General features: G+C 28.7%; 9 protein-coding genes across 9 annotated transcripts; 5 read left to right on the top strand and 4 right to left on the bottom strand.

Annotated features, from left to right (window-relative positions):
• Positions 1-54: 54 nt before the first annotated feature.
• On the top strand, positions 55-1,991 carry PNEG_01446 (hypothetical protein). Its single transcript, XM_007875195.1, has 6 exons — positions 55-78; positions 129-890; positions 944-1,263; positions 1,310-1,509; positions 1,554-1,674; positions 1,724-1,991. The coding sequence occupies exons 1-6, from the start codon at positions 72-74 to the stop codon at positions 1,895-1,897; spliced, it is 1,584 nt and encodes a 527-aa protein (XP_007873386.1). The 5' UTR covers positions 55-71; the 3' UTR covers positions 1,898-1,991.
• PNEG_01445 (hypothetical protein) lies at positions 1,418-2,873 on the bottom strand. The gene is made up of 2 exons (XM_007875194.1): positions 2,335-2,873; positions 1,418-2,291 (listed from the first exon to the last, which is right to left on the bottom strand). The coding sequence occupies exons 1-2, from the start codon at positions 2,831-2,833 to the stop codon at positions 1,921-1,923; spliced, it is 870 nt and encodes a 289-aa protein (XP_007873385.1). The 5' UTR covers positions 2,834-2,873; the 3' UTR covers positions 1,418-1,920.
• A 644-nt stretch (positions 2,874-3,517) lies between these two features.
• PNEG_01444 (hypothetical protein) lies at positions 3,518-4,189 on the top strand (the record flags this gene model as incomplete). Its single annotated transcript, XM_007875193.1, has 2 exons — positions 3,518-3,575; positions 3,628-4,189. The coding sequence occupies exons 1-2, from the start codon at positions 3,553-3,555 to the stop codon at positions 4,187-4,189; spliced, it is 585 nt and encodes a 194-aa protein (XP_007873384.1). The 5' UTR covers positions 3,518-3,552.
• Positions 4,190-4,300: 111 nt separating this feature from the next.
• PNEG_01443 (meiotic recombination protein dmc1) lies at positions 4,301-5,865 on the top strand. Its single transcript, XM_007875192.1, has 11 exons — positions 4,301-4,437; positions 4,482-4,521; positions 4,573-4,628; positions 4,673-4,768; positions 4,809-4,946; positions 5,005-5,280; positions 5,326-5,472; positions 5,517-5,596; positions 5,639-5,693; positions 5,738-5,759; positions 5,808-5,865. Exons 1-11 carry the CDS (start codon positions 4,393-4,395, stop codon positions 5,861-5,863), a joined length of 1,011 nt encoding a protein of 336 aa, XP_007873383.1. The 5' UTR covers positions 4,301-4,392; the 3' UTR covers positions 5,864-5,865.
• Positions 5,866-6,165: 300 nt separating this feature from the next.
• On the bottom strand, positions 6,166-7,079 carry PNEG_01442 (GTP-binding nuclear protein spi1; the record flags this gene model as incomplete). The annotated part of the gene is made up of 6 exons (XM_007875191.1): positions 6,952-7,079; positions 6,883-6,895; positions 6,699-6,833; positions 6,515-6,655; positions 6,308-6,465; positions 6,166-6,261 (listed from the first exon to the last, which is right to left on the bottom strand). The coding sequence occupies exons 1-6, from the start codon at positions 7,057-7,059 to the stop codon at positions 6,166-6,168; spliced, it is 651 nt and encodes a 216-aa protein (XP_007873382.1). The 5' UTR covers positions 7,060-7,079.
• Positions 7,080-7,306: 227 nt separating this feature from the next.
• Positions 7,307-8,295, top strand: PNEG_01441 (hypothetical protein; the record flags this gene model as incomplete). The annotated part of the gene is made up of 2 exons (XM_007875190.1): positions 7,307-7,880; positions 7,926-8,295. The coding sequence occupies exons 1-2, from the start codon at positions 7,330-7,332 to the stop codon at positions 8,293-8,295; spliced, it is 921 nt and encodes a 306-aa protein (XP_007873381.1). The 5' UTR covers positions 7,307-7,329.
• A 258-nt stretch (positions 8,296-8,553) lies between these two features.
• Positions 8,554-9,147, bottom strand: PNEG_01440 (NEDD8 protein; the record flags this gene model as incomplete). The annotated part of the gene is made up of 6 exons (XM_007875189.1): positions 9,007-9,147; positions 8,938-8,955; positions 8,865-8,894; positions 8,740-8,822; positions 8,630-8,688; positions 8,554-8,582 (listed from the first exon to the last, which is right to left on the bottom strand). Exons 1-6 carry the CDS (start codon positions 9,022-9,024, stop codon positions 8,554-8,556), a joined length of 237 nt encoding a protein of 78 aa, XP_007873380.1. The 5' UTR covers positions 9,025-9,147.
• A 46-nt stretch (positions 9,148-9,193) lies between these two features.
• PNEG_01439 (hypothetical protein) lies at positions 9,194-10,893 on the bottom strand (the record flags this gene model as incomplete). The annotated part of the gene is made up of 2 exons (XM_007875188.1): positions 10,564-10,893; positions 9,194-10,516 (listed from the first exon to the last, which is right to left on the bottom strand). The coding sequence occupies exons 1-2, from the start codon at positions 10,774-10,776 to the stop codon at positions 9,194-9,196; spliced, it is 1,536 nt and encodes a 511-aa protein (XP_007873379.1). The 5' UTR covers positions 10,777-10,893.
• A 54-nt stretch (positions 10,894-10,947) lies between these two features.
• PNEG_01438 (hypothetical protein) lies at positions 10,948-13,536 on the top strand. Its single transcript, XM_007875187.1, has 10 exons — positions 10,948-11,246; positions 11,299-11,484; positions 11,526-11,749; positions 11,789-11,977; positions 12,025-12,313; positions 12,354-12,451; positions 12,495-12,627; positions 12,673-12,774; positions 12,821-13,187; positions 13,233-13,536. Exons 1-10 carry the CDS (start codon positions 10,959-10,961, stop codon positions 13,505-13,507), a joined length of 2,151 nt encoding a protein of 716 aa, XP_007873378.1. The 5' UTR covers positions 10,948-10,958; the 3' UTR covers positions 13,508-13,536.
• The last annotated feature ends 609 nt before the right edge of the window (positions 13,537-14,145 follow it).

Raw genomic sequence — 14,145 nt, 5'->3', positions numbered from 1 at the left:
ATGTTGCCATGACGACGTCCACGTTGAGATTCTAACTTCCTCAATTATGAGATCTTCAAGCAGTATATAAAATGACATGTAAAGCCTCTATTTTTTGTATATTTCAAAAGCGTTTAACAATTTTCTAGCAGAGTTTTGTTTTAAGAATGTTTTAGATAAAAATTCCAGTCAATCGGCAATAAATACAGGAGATTCTTCTGGAAAGATTACATCTACAAATACACCAGCAACACCAGTTGCGCCTTTATCATTAACATCAACGGCTTTTAAATTCGGAGATAGTACAACACCAGCTGGTCAGCCTCCTGCACATCCACTTGGGAAAGTGGGTGGTAATGATGGTCGTACTTTAGAAAATAAAGGATTTCAATTAGGGACATCAGGGACGATATTTGGAACAGTAGCAGATTCTATGACATCTTCTTCATCAACACCTTTTGTTTTTGGTTCAGGAATACCTCAATTAGATTCTAAATCAGCAGCTCAAAATAAAACTACATCATTTACTTTTGGTTCTTTGTCGGAAAAAAATACACAAACATCTCAAGAAAAGCCGATAGAATCTACACAACCTTTTTCTTTTGGTGCTTCTACAACTTCTTCTACGATATTGGAATCGGGAGCTACTACAAAGACAGAAGTACCAACTGTTTCAGTCGAAAAGTCTTCTGTTCCTTCTAATAATTTAAAACCAACAGCTACGTTTTCTTTTGGAAATTCATCTACACAACAAAATTTTTTAAAACCTTCTTCATTTTCCGTTCAGAAACCACAAGAACCTAAGCCAACATTTACATTTGGAGCAACATCTACCGCTGGTGCAAAAACTACGTCAGTAGACGCTAAGGGATCTGAAGAACCTAAACTCTCCTTTACAACAGATACCTCGGGTATATATATATCTGAATAGTTATAATTATACATAATTTTAATACTAAAATAGCTTCTACAACTTCAACTTTATTTAATCCTCCGACATCTGTTTCTTCAAATATTCCGAGTTTTGGAACAAAAGATTCTTCACAAACATCAATCAAACCCTCTTCAGAAACAGTTTCATCGACTTCAGCTACTTTTACTGTACCCAAAACATTATCAGGAACTTCTACTCAGGAAATTGGAGGATCGAATCTTAAAAATAAAACTTTAAAAGATATTATTAATAAATGGACAAGGGATTTAGATAACTATTCGAGACAGTTTATTCAACAAGCAACAGAAGTTTCAAAATGGGATAGACTTTTAATAGAGAGCGGCGATAAGGTTAGAAATAAAAGATAATATATATATCATAACTTAAACAATTTAGATTTCAAAGTTGTATGCAGATACTATCGAAGCAGAGCAAACACAATCAAAAATAGATCAAACGTTGACATATATTGAAAGTCAGCAGAATGAAATGTCTGCTTTTCTGGATCAATATGAAAGTCAAGTTCAGGAATTAAGTGAAAGACAGTTTTGTAGACCAGATGGAATGCAGCCAGCAGATCAAGAAAGAGAAAAAGTGTATGTTCACTGTCTCTGTTATTTGCATTTTGATAAAAAAATAGGTATACTCTTGCTGAAAAATTAACAGAAAAACTTGATGGACTTGGGAGAAATTTGGGATCTATGATAGATGAAATTAATGCTGCATCCAATTTAATTAATAAAACAAGTGAAGATGATCCAGTAAATTTGATAATTTTATGATTTATATTTTGATAACTAATTATTTAAGCTTTCTTCGATTGTCAAAATTCTTAATTCACATCTTTCAAGTTTGCAATGGATTCAATCTACAACTACAAAATTACATTATAAAATTGATGAAGTAAAAAAAGCAGAACATTCGATAGAAAAACAACTTGAAGAGAATGCTTTCTATGATGGACAAAATATCGGGTTCTCCTAATTTATTAATAAATTCTTAAATTGTTATGAGTACATTTTAAATCGTTTTTTCTCTCGAAATTCCTTTATTTTTTCTTTATCTTCTTCAAATTTCTTTTTTAATTCTATTAATTTCTTGTTTTTTCCCTCTTGTCTTTGAAATTTATAAAAGTCATGAAGTATATATTTGTCTTTCTTTTTTTCCTGCATTTTCATCCCCTCATTAATTCTTCCTGCGCCAGTTCTTCCTCCCCTAGTAACAGTAATGAATCCTTCCTCATCCGGCTCAGTTCTTTGGAATTTTCTTAACCGTTTCTTTTTTTCTTCGGCTAAATAAAAGGCTTCCATATATTTGTCAATTGATGTCTGCAACTTTTCATGCGAAGGATATATTAAATTATAATGATCCCAATAATCTAAATACAATAAGCCGTTTTTCTGATAAATCATTGAACATACGATTAAATCCAAGCTCAGGTACCCTATTTTTCGGTATGTTCTGTCCCCATACGTAATTTTCAAGTTTTTTATGATTTTTTTTTTCCAAAATATATTGAATATCTTGTTTTTCCAAAAATTCTACGATCGCCCATGATCCAGAGCTTAGAATTCTTCTTTTCCATACAGATAATACTGTGTCTTCAGAATTTTTTTCATTTTCTGTATAATCTTCACTTATATTTTCTTTAATATAAGACGGTTTTTGTATAAAATGAAAAAACACTTGCTGGATTCTACATCCCAGATGATTAAAAAGATATTTTAAATGATCATGCGTAGTGTCAATAGGAAGATTTGAGACAAATAGTGAAGGTCCTTCAGGAAAATTTTCCGGATGATTTGCAAGAGGTGTTGGTCGATATCGATCATGTTCTTTTATATAAAGATAATGTAATAAATTTGTATTTTTGAAAGATGTCTTTGGCATCTTAATCTTAAGTACTGTATATTCATTCATAATTTCATAGTTTTATGTATTTTTTAACTTAGTCATTTTTCTCATGTCGAAATACTTGATAATTTCATCTGATAATCTTCTTTTTTTTCAAATCCAAAAAATCTTAATAATTAACAATAAAAAATCCCAATTAAGTCAATTCTTTTGAAAAATATTAATCCTGATTTCAAATTTTAAATCTTCAATCTTTATTATAGGAATTAAATCTTATTTTTTTAGTTTTAAAAATAATTTTTGATTTTCTTTTTGTTATATTATTTCATTAAAAATATTAATAAAATAGACTTTGAATCTAATAATAGAAGCTATTAATATTAGAATTTATCTTTATAATATTTTTTTAATATAAAACCGAGTAAACGTATTTTATACATACCTTAAATAATTTATATTTTCATCTGATTTTTTAAAAAATATTTAAAAAAAGAAATTTACAGTTAATATATTTAAATTATGATTTTTTTAAATATTTCTTTATCTTTTATACAAGATATCTATTGATTCTTTTTTAAGATATTTTTTATTATTTTTTCCAAAAAAAAAGATATTTGATCTTTAATAGATATACTTTTCGTTTTTATTCATAAAAATAATGATTTCAATAAATTTCTTATATTTTCTTTATCATAAAGACAATCGGTCTTTAAAGACTAAGAACGTTAGACTTAAAAATTATCGCTTAAAAAAATAAAAAGTTGAACTTCCCTATATTTTTTAATATGATCCGGCGTTCATGTTATAAGTAAGCTTTATATAATTAATTATTTTTTTATTAATCTTAACTTTTTTTACAGATGTGGGGATTTAGGTCATTTTGCCGATTCATGCGCCAAAACTGATAGATTATGTTATAATTGCAAACAACCTGGACATGAATCTAATGCTTGCCCATTCCCTAGAACTACTGAAAGGATGCAATGTTATTATTGTCAAAGTATAGGGCATATTCAGGCGGACTGTCCATCTTTTCGACTAAATCCTATTGGATCAGGTGGACGTTGTTATATTTGCGGCATAATAGGTCATCTTGCACGGGATTGTCACGGGATTTCTACTTTCTCTTCTGTTCATTTTGTTTCAACACGCTCTCAAGTTTGTTTTAAATGTGGTGGTCCAAATCATTTTGCAAGAGATTGTCAAGCTCTTTCTGTTAAATGTTACGCATGTGGGAAATACGGGCATATTTCAAGTATATGTGAGAATGCTTCTCAGACTTCAAAATCATGCTATCGTTGTGGTAATTTGGAGCATCTTGCTAAAGACTGTACAATTATTACAACAAATAATGATCAAGATTCTAATGATAATATTTCTTCAACAAATAATCCTGTATCACAAACAACATTGGTGTCTTAATATGTATTCATTCATGTATTTTTATAATATTTTATAATTTTCATTTTGTGCCTTATAAAGCCTCTGATAACCAACTTTCGATTTTGATAAAACGAAATTTAAGCAGAAAAGAAAATAAGAAAAATATTGGATTATTTTAGAGATTTAAAGCGCATTTATATCATAAAAACGACTTAAAAAGAGATTTAGAAGGGTAATATGTTATGGCAGTGAAAGAAGACGATTCAGATTTAAGTGTAGATGAAGAAGTAAATTAAAAAATAAGGCGCATATGATCGCTAATATTGTAAAGGAACAGCAATATATTGATTCAGACGAGCTTCAGAGCCATGGTAGTCTTTTTTTTAGAGTTTTTGGTTGATTTTTACGGACTATATGCGTAGGTATTGGTGTTGCAGATATTCAAAAACTTAAATCAGCTGGATATTGTACAGTAATGGTAGATATCTTTAGTAATTTTGAATGGAATATGATTGGAATCAGAGTATTCAAATGGCAACACGGAGAAATCTTTCAAAAATTAAAGGATTTAGTGAAGCAAAAGTAGAAAAACTTAAAGAGATTGCACAAAAACTTTGTGTAAATATTAATATTTAATTTATTATTTAACAATGAAAAGCCCCCTCCATTTCAAACGGCTATGGAAGTTTCATCATTTCGACGACGAGTGAATTATATTTCTACAGGATCTAAACAATTTGATGCAATGCTTGGAGGAGGGATTCAATCGATGTCAATTACGGAAGTTTTTGGAGAAGTATGTTGTCTATTAACTAGAGTTTTTGTATTTTTGTTGGTAATATGTATAATTATAGTTTCGTTGTGGTAAAACCCAAATTTCACATACGATGTGTGTGACATGTCAACTTCCAAAAGAAATGGGAGGAGCAGAAGGTAAAGCAGCATATTTAGATACAGAGGGAACCTTTCGTCCGGATAGGATTAAATCAATTGCTGCTCGTTTTGGCGTAGATGCTGAACAAGCAATGAATAATATTCTTGTAGGCAGAGCTTTTAATTCGGAACATCAGATGGATTTAATTAATAAAATGTGTACGATTTTTTCAGAGGATGGTCGATATAGATTATTGGTATTTTCTTTCGTTTTAGAATTATAAATTAAATGTATTGTATAGATTGTGGATTCTATTATGGCATTGTTTCGTGTTGATTACTCTGGACGAGGAGAGTTGTCTGAAAGACAACAAAAGCTTAATATTATGCTTTCTCGTCTCACTAGGATTGCTGAAGAATACAATATAGCTGTTTTTCTTACAAATCAGGTGCTTTTTTTTTCAAATATATTTTATTTTAAACTTTGATTTAGGTTCAAGCAGATCCTGGTGCAACATTGATGTTTGCTTCAAATGATCGTAAACCTGTAGGGGGACATGTTTTGGCACATGCGTATTTATTTTAATTTTTTATCTATATTTTTAAAAGTTATAGGTCTGCGACTCGGATATTGCTTAGGAAGGGCAGAGGAGAAGAACGTGTTGCTAAGGTAAAAAAATATTTTATTTTATTTTTTTATAATAATTTTATTAGATACAAGATAGTCCTGATATGCGTAAGAATCTTCTTTCTTTTTTTTATCCTTATAACTTTTATATATTAGCTGAAGGTGAATGTGTATATACTATTAAGGCTGGAGGGATTGATGATTCATCATAATTATTTTTATGGCAAAATATTTATTATTTTAATAACAAGTATATTCATTTTTTAATGGGCTGCTACATATTATAAATTTTAATGATATGTCACATATTTTAGCAATCAATAGGGAAATAGTTAAAACATAATATTCATGTAAACTTAAATATATGGTCCTTTTTTTTTATTTATATAAAAATATTTCAAAACAAGAAAAATGAATCTTAACTTTTTTTGTAAGTTTTTTTTTTTAAAAAATTTGTAAAAAAAATACTATCAAAATTGATTTATATATAAAAAAATGCTTTTTATATTTCTCTTTATAAATCAACATCATCTTCATCAGGAAGAGGAAGTGCTTGAGCTTCTAATAATTCTGTCTGATATTGAGCAATCATTTCTTGAGATATTTGCACCTAAATTTCAATTAATATATAAAATATTATTCATAAAAAATAATACTTCGGGTGGTGCTAGTGCTGGCGATGCCACAAATTCTAAGGTTGCATTAATTAATTTTCTAGCTAACCATAAAAATGGCTTTTCAAAATTGTAATTGGATTTAGCTGAAATATCATAATACTGAAGGTTCTTTTTTCTGTGGAATGTAATCGTTTTTGCTATAAAAGATAAATAACTAGAATATGTATATAGTAAAAAAATTCTAACCCTTAACTTTGCGTTCCTTAACATCAACCTTATTTCCACAAAGAACAATAGGAATGTTTTCACACACCCTAACTAAATCTCGGTGCCAATTGGGAACGTTTTTATATGTAATACGACTTGTCACATCGAACATAATAATACCTAATAAAATTGTATAATTTTCCTTATACAACTATCTATCTACCGCAATTCCCCTGGATATAATACCCATCCCGGAGACCTCCAAATTTCTCCTGTCCAGCAGTATCCCATGTATTAAAACAAATTTGACCATAATTCGTATAAAATGTAACTGGGTGAACTTCTACTCCTAACGTCGCTAAAAAATGTTATTCCCTACATAAAACTCTGTGAATAACCCTTCTAACCAACGTATTTTTTCTCAAATTCCCCCGTTAAATGTCGTTTTACAAATGTTGTTTTTCCTGTCCGTAAACCCCAAAATTAGTCTTTTTTTTCCAGAAAAAAACAGGTATAGACATATCTCCATCGCCTACAAGAACAAGCTTAAACGTAGGAATTGAATCCTGCGATTGATTTGCCATTTTTATTAATTAATATTTTCTTTATTTCTTTTAAGTCGGACTATTTTTTTTTCAAGTCTAAACTTAGAAAAAGGCCCATCACCCTAATGAAAGTATTAGGGTTTATTGGGAGGGCTTATGAAAGGGTTAGGTGCAAAATGAGAAGTGGATGAAATGAAATTAGTTAGATATTCCTGAAAAAATGTGAATAAAATATATAAACATGTTCTGAAATTTTATTTTCTATGAATTTTTAATAAAAAAGATTTTTTGTAAAAATATTTGTATGAAATGAAGGTAGAAGATGAAAATTGCTTTGAAGAATTGAAAGAGTCGAAAGAAGGAGTAGAATATTTGGATGGAAATAGGAAATTGAAAGAAATATTGGAAAAGTGTAAATATGTTGATAAATCGGCTAAAAATATGTCAAGAAATGTAGAAAATTCAAGTAAATTGATGAAAGATGGATTGTCGTTTCGAAAATTATTGGAAAAAAGAGGTTTTAGTCGAAATAATTTATTATCTAGTGAAGTTATCAGTAATGAATCAATAAATAGCCATGATAAAAGAAAACAAAAACCTAAACGATCATATATTCCTCCAGAATATTATTCTCATCTTCCATCAGGAGTTCCTGATGTTCTTAGAGAAAATTTAATTGTTATGTTTATTGGATTAAATCCAGGAATAGCAACAGTAAAAGCAGGACATGCATTTGCTGGTCCAACAAACCTTTTTTGGAAATTATTGCATTCGTCCCGAATTGTTTGCACAGAAACTAGACTTCGACCTGAGGATGATGTGAAGCTTGGAAAATGGGATGTTGGAATCACAAATTTAGTGTTTTTTTTCTTTAATAAATATAAAATCCTTTCTGACTAAGATAGATCAAGACCGACAGCAAGTTCTAATGAATTAAGTAAAGAAGAAATGATTGAAAATGTTCCTATTTTAGAAAAAAAAATTACAGCCTTTTATCCATTATCAGTTTGTATTGTTGGAAAAGGAATATATGAAGCCATTTATAAGTATAAAACTGGAAAGTCTTTAAGTAAGCCTTTTGAATGGGGTTGGCAACCGCAAAGAGTTGGTGCATCGGAAAATTATGAAGGAGCATTAGTATATGTTGTTCCCAGTACATCTGGAAGAGCCGCTAGTTATTCTAGAAAGATGAAAGAACATTATTGGAATATTTTAGGCGAATGGGTTGCTTTGAAACGTAAAGAAAGACAGAACCTCGATAATATATTCAAATAAATTGTGAAAAATGTTTTATCAAATGAAAATCGTAAAATATTAAAAGTAAGAATTTTTGCAAGTGAATACGTTTATTTGATTTTTATATCCAACTCTTGAGTCAGTTCAGGTATAACATAACATATAATTATAAAAAAATAGATGATATTAAGATATATGTTTAAATTATAAAAAATTGAATTGTATATGTCCGTTAAAATTTGATTATAAAAGTGGTTTTTTTCTGAAAAAGATAAAGATATGCATTTCTTTGATTTATCAATTGTAACCACCTCTTAAAGCAAGTACTTGAAATATTTTTTCAAAAAAAAATAAAAAAAAATAATTTACCTACCAAGATGTAGCACACTGCCTCCTTCTAAATTATATTCAGATGCTGTTCGCTCATCTGACCTGAATTGATAGTTAATTTATTATATACGAAATTAAAATACAAAAAATTACATCTGTTTTCCACCAAAAATAAGCCGTTGTTGTATAGGTGGAATGCCTTCTTTTTCCTCCATTCTTTCTTTAATACGGATTACCTTGATAATCAATACATCTCATATAAAGAAGAATATTCTTACTTTATCTGAAGGATCAATATCTAATTCAATCTATAATATTTAATTAAAAGAAAAAATAAATAATAATAAACACTTCTTTTCCCGTTAATGTCTATAAAAATTAATAAAAGTCATTAAAATATCTAGAAATAGCATTAAAAACCTTAACTTTGATCAACATTTTATCAAGTTTTAATACTGTCTTAAAAATTAACTGGTCTATCGAAGGTATAATTATCTGGAAAAATATATATGAATTTGAATTAAATATGAATTGATTTGTATTTAAATAACTTGAGTTTTCTTCCCAAAGAAAATAGGTAGAAGATTTTGTTAAAACTATATATATTTTAATCATTGAATGAATGTTGAATTTTTATAAATTCGTGCCATATCTTTTTAAGAGTAGAATTTTGTGTTTTTGATTTATATTTTTGTAAAAATGTTGTCATTAAGTCAATGCCTTTTTCTTTATAATGAGGTAGTATTTTTAAAAGAGTTATCCAATCCTTTTCTTCAATATATTTTCGATTTTTTGATGCCAATTCAACTATTTTTTCCCATATTGCGTTTATTTTCTCAAGACTATCTCTTTTTTCCCCACATTTTTTTAATAAAACTCTTAATGTGATTTCATTTTCAGGGATATTAGACTGTTTCATTTGTTCTATTGTTTTTTCAACATAATCAAATTTTTTGAGATAAGTGTATCCAGAAATAAGTGTATTAAATGTTGAAATGCTAGGTGAGATGTTCGCTTCATATATTACCTGTAACAAATTATTTACTTTTTCGATTGTATTTGCTACATCGGCTTGATTTTCCCTGTTTGTTGATTTAAATAATGCATTCAAAATAAAATTTAGATGTTCGATGTGTATACTACATGAAATTTCATTATATTTTCTAAATATCTTTAAAATAGTTAACAAATTTCGATCACGTATCCATAATTCTTTAAAAAGTTTGCTGAGTGCTTCCGGTGATGGTATATAGTGTGAATTTAAGCCATAAAAAACAATATCAACAACAGATTGTGGATCCTTTTTATTTACAGCATTATAAATTAAAGAATCAAAAAAAATAGGTTTAATAATATTTTTAAATTCTTTTAAACATTCTTGTAATCCTTCAAGTGCTCTTTTTTTGTCTTGATTTTCAATACGTGCTATAATAATTCCTTCGTATAAAATCAACGATTTTCTCATTTTGTTGATATTTATTATATGTATTGCTTCTTCAAACAATGCTTCGCATTCTGTTAATGAAGAACCCATAGCAGAATATAATTTAATTGCTGCACCATAAACTCGAGAATCAAAAGATGTTGGTTCAGAAACATATTTTGATCTTAAAGATTCCCATATCTTTTTTCCTGTTTCATAAAGTCCTAAAACAGTATAAATGTAAATTGCGTTAACCCAAATCATTGGATGATCTGAAACGAAATTACAACGAACATCATCCAAAATATTTTCTAAATAAAATAAAAGTTTCCTTTTATCATCATCCTCTATTGATATAGGTGACACCTTTCTTATATGAGTATACATTAACATAACAAGTTTTGTTATATCAAATTTTGTAAGGCATCCTGTCTTGCTCAATTCAAAATAACAGTTAAGAGCCGCTGTCAAATTCCCAGTGGAAACTTTATATTGAAATGAAATTTTCTTTTTCTCGTAAGATCTTTTATTTTTCCTCATCATTCATCACTTACTTTATCATTAAATGATTCTTTGATTATCGAATCAGGAATCATCATATTTTTACGGGTTTTTTTACAAAAATGAATTAATGAACCATTGTAAAGCCTTGTTCCAAATACTTTCCTATATTTATTTCCAAGATTTGCCAAAAAACCATGAAAATACGGTAAAAAATATAAAAACAGAGGATATCTCTGAACCACAAATTGACATGTAGGTTTCATATTTTCTTTATAAAATATATGATATTCCCAAGAATTTCTCTTTAAAGACGTTTATAGCCTTCTTTTAATGATAAAATATCTTTATTTATCAAGAAATCACTAATAATTTGATTTCTTGAAAATCTGGTCGTCTAGACGATCAGTAGATCTAACGTCAAAAAAATTATTTACTTAGATTTGCCATGGATTTTCAAGATACATCATATGATGAACAGGAAGAAGTATTGGATCTTACATATATTGCACCGGATGCACCTATTGAATCAGGAAAACTTAAGGAATGGAGAGATCGTCGGAGAACGTTGAAAGTTGTTATTCATCCTTTATTAAATATGGCAATTTCTTGGATTTCAATTATAGATATCTATAAAAATCCTAAGGAGAAACAGGATTATGTTTTTTCTCCGGAAGAATCGGCTTTATATACAGTTCATACGCCGATTTTTTTTTTGAATTCATGTCAAGTCCGTGTAAGTGAAAAAAGAATATTATAGTTTGGAAACTCTTTAATATATTTTTTAGCTTTCAAATGTTATGAGTAGTTATTTTGAAGAGCTTCAAATGCTTTATGAAAATTTGGAATATAAATTTTTTGATCCTAAGGAAATGTTGCTAGGGTCGAGTCAATCTCTTATTCCATCTTTTTTTAATAGAATATGCAAATCATATAGAATTGCTACGGAAGACGCCATTAATGAATATAAAAATGTAAATGGGTTGGGTTAATGGATTTTTTTTGATTGATATAGGATGATGAGATGGATCAGGATATATTAATGACATTGGTTGATAGTTATACATTATTATATTGTGTTGAAGCAATTTATTTAAATTCGGATGATAGAAATTATTCTGAGCTGATTGTAGAATGGGTAAATCGTTCAGATCCTCAACCGTCACAACAAGATGGGTTGGAGATTATGACATCAAGAACACCATGTCTTCATCCAGGATTTTGGTCGTATGTTCATAAGTATGTTTTTTTTAAATATTTCATAGCCTTATTTGTTAGGGCAGCATTGAGGGGACTTTTTAAACAAGTAATTTCATGTTTACAACAAAGTGGTATTGAATCGGTTGAACCAAAAGCTGTAGAGGTTATCGATACAACAATTGATATATTAGAAACCTTTCAAAGTTATAGAAAGTCTTTTGGAAATGAAAATATTTTGAAATGGAGACATTGGAGAGGAAGAGTAATGTATGTGTTTATTAAATTTATAAAAAAAAAAATTATAACAAAATTAGAAGTTGCATTAGAACATTGAAACTGGATAATCTTGAGATTTCTTCTGCTTTTAGATGTCTTTTTGAAATTATTTCTGGTGACAGAGATGCTATATTTCGTGAGTCGGATACATGGCAAGAATGTTTAGGTGCTTTGATTCTATTAAACGATCCTTTGAATTGTAAAACAGTGAAAGATATATATAGAGTTTATGATTCTGTCGTAAAAGGTGAAGATTCATTTACAGTTGATGAGACGTTGCCTGTTGAAAGCGCATGTGCTGCCTTGTTTTCTGGTAATATTCCAAAAGTGAGTAGATGTTTTCTTTTATATATACTTATTTGTATAGGCAATGATTCAAGCAGCTCAAATACAAAGTGGTATTGCTGCACATATATCAGATTTATTGTTAAAGGCTGGAATTTTGGAAGAATTTGAAACGAATGAGTATTATCTATTTTTTTTTGAAAAACTTATTAAGAAAAAATAGATACCCATTGAGTTTACGGGATTATCTTGTATTAAATTATGCGGATCAACTAATAACTAATCCTGATACATGGAAAATTGCTTTAGTCTATTGGAAGACGGTATCTGAAATAGGTATCCAACGAATTAAAACAGTAAATTATTACTTTTTTTCGATTTTTCAAGCTAATTAAATTCAGGTTTTACCTCGAATACCTTTGACATCAGATGAAAGAACTGAGGAAGTGTTGGCTTTTTGTGATCAATTCCATCTTCATGAAGAAGCCTGTATGATTGCATCTGTAACAACTATTATTCAACCTAATATTTATCTCTAATTTTAAATAGATATGGGCAAAAGAACTTGAACGTAAGAAAAAATTGGGTTCTGCTGTATTACTTTATGATCGAGTTAATAATGCTTATCAAATTGATCAAATTAATTGGATTTTGTTTGAAACTTCTTTAATTCAAGGATATCCAGCTAATGTAGATCAATTAATGGAAACTTTTTTAGAATCACCATATTCATCATCTTCTCGAAGTATTGCTTCACTCTTGGCTCCTTATGCAATTTTAAATTCCTTTTATCAATTAAAATTTGAGGGGAAACGTTGTGCTGCTGCACATTATCTTGCAAGTTTAATTAAAGCAGTAGACATTCCAAAAAAATACATGTTATTATTATTAGCTGAAATGTTATCTTTCTTAGATGGTAAAAATATTTCTTTTATTTTATTTTTATATTCATATTTATTAGATTCATTACCAAGAGCATTTACTATGAGGGACATTTTTGATTGTATTGCTGCTATTGAAGAATTCCAATCATTAATATTCAAAGAAGACTGCATAAAACTATTTAACAAAGCAAAATCATATAATTCATATCTACAAAATTCACAATCATCACAAAATTCTGATAATTGGAGACACAAAATAAACCAAAATATAAATGAAAATAATATATTAGAACTAGTAAGATTACAAATAACAAAAACTATTGCCAGAGGTTTTCTAGAGCCCGATCCTTAATATAATAAAAAATTTTATATTTCTTAATATCTACATATTTTTATATTAAATAAATTTATACATATTAAAAGGTAAATATATAAAACTATGTGTATTTTGAATCATAAAAATTAACATTCATAAAGAATAAATAGTATATTCCTCCAAAAACCGAACTATATGCGTTCTATTATATATATATATAATAGAACAAGGATACCTTTTCTTTAAATAAGTTCGGGTCAATCAGAATCGATATTTTTAAACTCCGAAACAATAATTTTAATAGCTGGTTGGCAGTTATAAAAGGAACCCTGCCAGTCATGCACGGACAATATTAATCAAAAAGTAGTGGGAGTAGTCTTTATAAGGGTTAGTATGAGGGTTTAGTGAAATGAGGAGTTAATGGGGCACTTGGTGTGGAAATAGTATGAAGCTCTTTATTGAAAGGACAAGCAGATCCTGGCAGGGAAAAGGATTATATGAGGATTAGGATTTGTATGATGAGTGCAAGTTGACGGAGAAAAGGCTAGTTTTGGAAGTGACAACAGTACATTAGGTATGATTGGGCAGTGAATGTTAATGGCTTGTACGTAACAGTGAAAGACATTTGAAGTGTTTGTAAATTTGGATTGCTACAAATAGAGAGTAGATTGAGA

This window comes from Pneumocystis murina, assembly GCF_000349005.2.
Source record: "Pneumocystis murina B123 chromosome Unknown supercont1.4, whole genome shotgun sequence".
NCBI lineage: Eukaryota > Fungi > Ascomycota > Pneumocystomycetes > Pneumocystales > Pneumocystaceae > Pneumocystis > Pneumocystis murina.
This window is presented reverse-complemented; position numbering and strand designations above follow the sequence as displayed.

Excerpts from the sequence above, each read along its gene's own strand:
- PNEG_01446 (XM_007875195.1), top strand. Across the intron at positions 1,510-1,553 it reads GATCAAGAAAGAGAAAAAGT|GTATACTCTTGCTGAAAAAT; the intron begins GTATGTTCACTG and ends ATAAAAAAATAG. Across the intron at positions 1,675-1,723 it reads AAACAAGTGAAGATGATCCA|CTTTCTTCGATTGTCAAAAT; the intron begins GTAAATTTGATA and ends TAATTATTTAAG.
- PNEG_01445 (XM_007875194.1), bottom strand. The coding sequence starts at position 2,833 with ATGAATGAATATACAGTACTTAAGATTAAGATGCCAAAGACATCTTTC. Across the intron at positions 2,292-2,334 it reads ACCTGAGCTTGGATTTAATC|ATTATTGGGATCATTATAAT; the intron begins GTATGTTCAATG and ends TATTGTATTTAG.
- PNEG_01443 (XM_007875192.1), top strand. The coding sequence starts at position 4,393 with ATGGCAGTGAAAGAAGACGATTCAGATTTAAGTGTAGATGAAGAA. Across the intron at positions 4,522-4,572 it reads AGACGAGCTTCAGAGCCATG|GTATTGGTGTTGCAGATATT; the intron begins GTAGTCTTTTTT and ends CTATATGCGTAG. Across the intron at positions 4,629-4,672 it reads CTGGATATTGTACAGTAATG|AGTATTCAAATGGCAACACG; the intron begins GTAGATATCTTT and ends GATTGGAATCAG.
- PNEG_01438 (XM_007875187.1), top strand. The coding sequence starts at position 10,959 with ATGGATTTTCAAGATACATCATATGATGAACAGGAAGAAGTATTGGAT. Across the intron at positions 11,485-11,525 it reads CCATTAATGAATATAAAAAT|GATGATGAGATGGATCAGGA; the intron begins GTAAATGGGTTG and ends TGATTGATATAG. Across the intron at positions 11,750-11,788 it reads TTTTGGTCGTATGTTCATAA|GGCAGCATTGAGGGGACTTT; the intron begins GTATGTTTTTTT and ends CTTATTTGTTAG.